General features: G+C 39.1%; 1 protein-coding gene across 1 annotated transcript in view; it reads left to right on the forward strand.

The window, feature by feature from the left end:
- Positions 1–3,998, forward strand: part of ADAMTS18 (ADAM metallopeptidase with thrombospondin type 1 motif 18) — a 382,382-nt gene that overhangs the window by 314,560 nt on the left and 63,824 nt on the right. Inside the window, exon 8 of the mRNA XM_023528594.1 lies at positions 3,940–3,995. Coding sequence (XP_023384362.1) covers positions 3,940–3,995 — 56 coding nt within the window. The remainder of the gene's footprint in view (positions 1–3,939; positions 3,996–3,998) is intronic.

A 3,998-nucleotide genomic window follows, 5' to 3' on the forward strand; every position in this document is an offset into this window, starting at 1 on the left:
CCCCGAATTGCCAAAGCCATCCTGAGAAAAAAGAATGAGGCTGGAGGCATTACTCTGCCAAACTTCAAATTATACTACAAAGTGACAGTAATCAAAACAGCATGGTATTGGCAGCAAAACACACACAGACCAGTGGAACAGAATCGAGAGTCCAGAAGTAAACCCATATTTATATGGCAAATAATTTTCAACAAAAAAGTCAAAAATATACAGTGGAGAAAGGAAAGCCTCTTCAATAAATGATACTGGGAAAACCGGAAAGCCACCTGCAAAAGAATGAAACTAGACTGTTGTCTATCATCACACACCAAAATTAACTCAAAATGGATTAAGGACCTGAATATAAAACCTGAAACAATAAAATGCATAGAAGAAAACATAGGAACTAATCACAAGGACCTCGGACTTAAAAAGGACTTTATGAATTTGACCCCAAAAGCAAGGGAAGTAGAAGCTAAAATAAATGAATAGGACTACATCAAACTAAAAAGCTTCTACTCAGCAAAGGAAATCGTAAACAAGGTAAAGAGACAACCATCCGAATGGTAAAATATGTTTGCAAGCAACGCCTCCGATAAGGGCCTAATATGCAAAATATACAAAGAGCTCATACAACTCAATAACAACAACAGCAAAAAAAATGATCCAATGAAAAAATGGGCAGAGGACCTAAACAGATACTTCTCCCTAGAGGACATACAAATGGCCAACAAATATTTGAAAAGATGCTCAACATCGCTAGCTATTAGGGAAATGCAAATCAAAACCACAATGAGATACCATCTCACACCTGTTAGAATAGCTATACACAACAGGACAAGTAATAACAAATGTTGGAGAGGATGTGGAGAAAAGGGAACCCTCATTCACTGCTGGGGGGTGGCAAATTGGTACAGCCACTATGGAAAACAGTATGGAGGTTCCTCAAAAAAACTAAGAATTGATCTACCATATGATCCAGAATTCCTTCTACTGGGTATTTACCCCAAAGACTTGAAAACCCATATCCAAAAAGATATTTGCACACCAGTGTTCATAGCAGCATTATTCACAGTGACCAGGACATGGAAACAACCGAAGTGTCTTTCGATAGATTGACTAAAGACGCTGTGGTACATATATACAATGGAATATTACTCAGCCACAAGAAGAGATGAAATGCTGCCAGTTGCAACAACATGGATGGACCTTGAGATAATCATGCTAAGCGAAATAAGCCAGATAGAAAAAGTTGAAAATCACATGATATCACTTATATGTCGGATATAAACCTAAAAGCAACAAATGAACAGGACAAACAGAGAGACTCATGGACATGGACTATAGATTAGCGGTTACTATAAGGTAGGGGGCGGGGGAGGAGGGAGAAGGTAGACGGTTAAAGGAGGTCAAATATAGCGGGGTCGGGGAAGGGCGAAGTGGGTAAAGAAGATCAAATATACGGTAGCTGAAGGAAACTGGACTTTGGGTGGTAAACACACAATAGAATATTCAAATGTCAAATTATAATGTACATTTGAAAATTATATAATTGTATTAACCAACGTTACCCCAATAAACTTAATTTAAAAAATAAAATATAATAAAATTAGTTTCCACAGTCTCCTCACCCTTTCCGTTGTTTTCTCTCATAGAATACTGCTTTTTTTTCCTTCATATTTTACACAAAGGAATATTTCATACCCAGATGTGGTCTTGTTTAATCCCTACTTCCCCCCATTTAATCAGCAGCCGCATGAGACCATGGATCCATCTTGCTCACCACAGTTTGGCCAGAACATCGTGTGTATTCAGTAACTCAAAATGCTTCACACGTCTTACAAATATAAACATACGAGCAGATGACTTTTTGGGGATGTACTGGGTTTATATTTTCAAACTTTTTTTTTTCGTATTTATTAGGTTAGCCCCCAATGTTTTCCATCCAACTAAACCCCAGGAGAATATTTTTTCTTCCTTAATATCTAGTACGGTAAAATCCTTTTTTTAAAAAAAAAAAAAATAAGTGTTCTAAATTTTTATCCTTGTCACTCTGAACTAAACAATAAAAGCCTGCTTGGGTGCAGCATGTATGTCCCAGTATAGGATGACAATTATTATTATTTTTTTATTGCTTTCTCAATGCAGAAGTGTTCACTCTGCATTTGAATTGCCTGTAGTTCTCATGAAACAGGGATAAAAGAAAGTTTCCAAACCGGTTAGTCCAGTCAAGGCCCTTAATTGGTTTAAGCCTTTGATATTACTTTAACCAATTTAGGAAGTTAGTAAGGCTGGAGGGCTTTCATGGATAAGTCACTTTTTTTCTTCTTTAACTGTTCATTCTGTTTGTCCGGGTCTGTAAATGGTGTCTTTTATCTTCAAGCAGCTTGGACAAGGTGAGGGCCCTGCTCAGGGAAGGGGGGCCCTGAATTCTACCTGTGCTTAGATTTCCTCACAGGGTAGCTATGAGACTTAAATAAGGTACTCCTTATTTGATGCATACAGTACTCCTGGCTTCAGTACTATGATGTAGAAGGAGTTCATAGTTTTTATGAATTTGAGCCTGTCACTTCCCAGCTCTGGTTCCCCCTGCTGTAAGGGGAGGAGGAGGTGCTGGCATGCCCTCAGCATCCTCTCCACTCTGAGTCTCTTTAATTTACTTAGTCAACAAATGTTTATCGACTAATAAATATTGATTGGCTGGAACCGTGCGGCATACACTAGGGCTGCCAGTGCGGTTCCACTGTCGCAGAGTGTACATTGAAATTGTATGTCAGGGGTGGTGGGCAGAGGTTGCATTTTGTTTCCTTCATTAAGGATAGACTAAAGCAGGTAATCTGTGATCTGAGGTAATTCGGAAGCGGGGGAGGGTAGTTTAAAACAGGGTCAGGAGTACAGCTTCTCTGAGGAGATGGCATTTAAGCTGAGACGTAAGCAGTGAGCACCAGAAAGCCAAGCAAGTCTGTGGGAGGAGATCGTGGGTGCAAGAAGTGTGTGCAGACTCCAGTAAGAGTGTAGGGGAGGAAAAGTCAGTTTCCCTTTATCCTCTGTTAACCTAAAAATAAAAAGCCAGAGTGAGAGGCACTAAGCATTTATTTAAGATCATGGAATTGTAATCCTGGGGCACAGATTCCGGCAGAAACCCAAGTTGTGTCCCGATTACAGGGTGAAGGCAAGGGGTTTTCTCTTTAAAGACAAAAAAAAAAAAAAAAGGAAAATGATTACATGAATAGAGGAAAGAAATTTCTAACAATTTCTTGTTATTAGAGTTATTCTTTAGCTGTACGTGGCCGATTATTGATTCTATCTTCAGAAAATGTGTCCTCAGTCAGCAGTCCTTGTGGTCAGGATGTCTGCTTTCCTGTTAGCTACAAACAGTTGTTTATAAGACAGTGTTGCTTTGGCCCAGTCCAAAGATTATGTTGCCCAGTTCAGACTTTCCAAAGGTTCAAGGAGTGAGACATGCAAGCAGTTCGTCTGGAATGGTTGCTCTGGCTCTATTATGTCAACTTTTTACACTTAGGTTCTTGGCTGGGATACCTCTATAATAAAAAAACAGGTTTAAGGTGGTGACTTGGGCCATTTTGACAAGTTATTCAGTTTTCCTGGATAACTCCCATATACAGGAGATATATATGTTGTTAAATGCCTGTTTGTTTTCTCTTGTTAATCTTTTTTTTTTCTACAAGGGGTTCTCAGCCAAGAACCTGGAAGGGTAGGGGGAAAACTATCTTACCTCTTCCATGGTGCCAATCCTAGCTTTTCCACTTACTATTCTTAGCCTCAGTTTTCTTATCTGTAAAGTGAGGGTGATAATAGTGCAGATCAAATGAGATGTCAAACATTTAACACAGTCCCTGCACATAGGAAGTGGCCAGTAATCAGTCGCTGAAAAATCAACACATTAAAATAAAGGGATTCATGGAATTGTTAATATTTTCTTTGTGTTTGGCTTTTTAGTCAGGTCTAATAAGGACACGAAAAAACGAATTCCTCATCTCGCCATTACCTCAGCTGCT

The sequence above is a fragment of the Pteropus vampyrus genome, unplaced genomic scaffold, assembly GCF_000151845.1.
Source record: "Pteropus vampyrus isolate Shadow unplaced genomic scaffold, Pvam_2.0 Scaffold29, whole genome shotgun sequence".
NCBI lineage: Eukaryota > Metazoa > Chordata > Mammalia > Chiroptera > Pteropodidae > Pteropus > Pteropus vampyrus.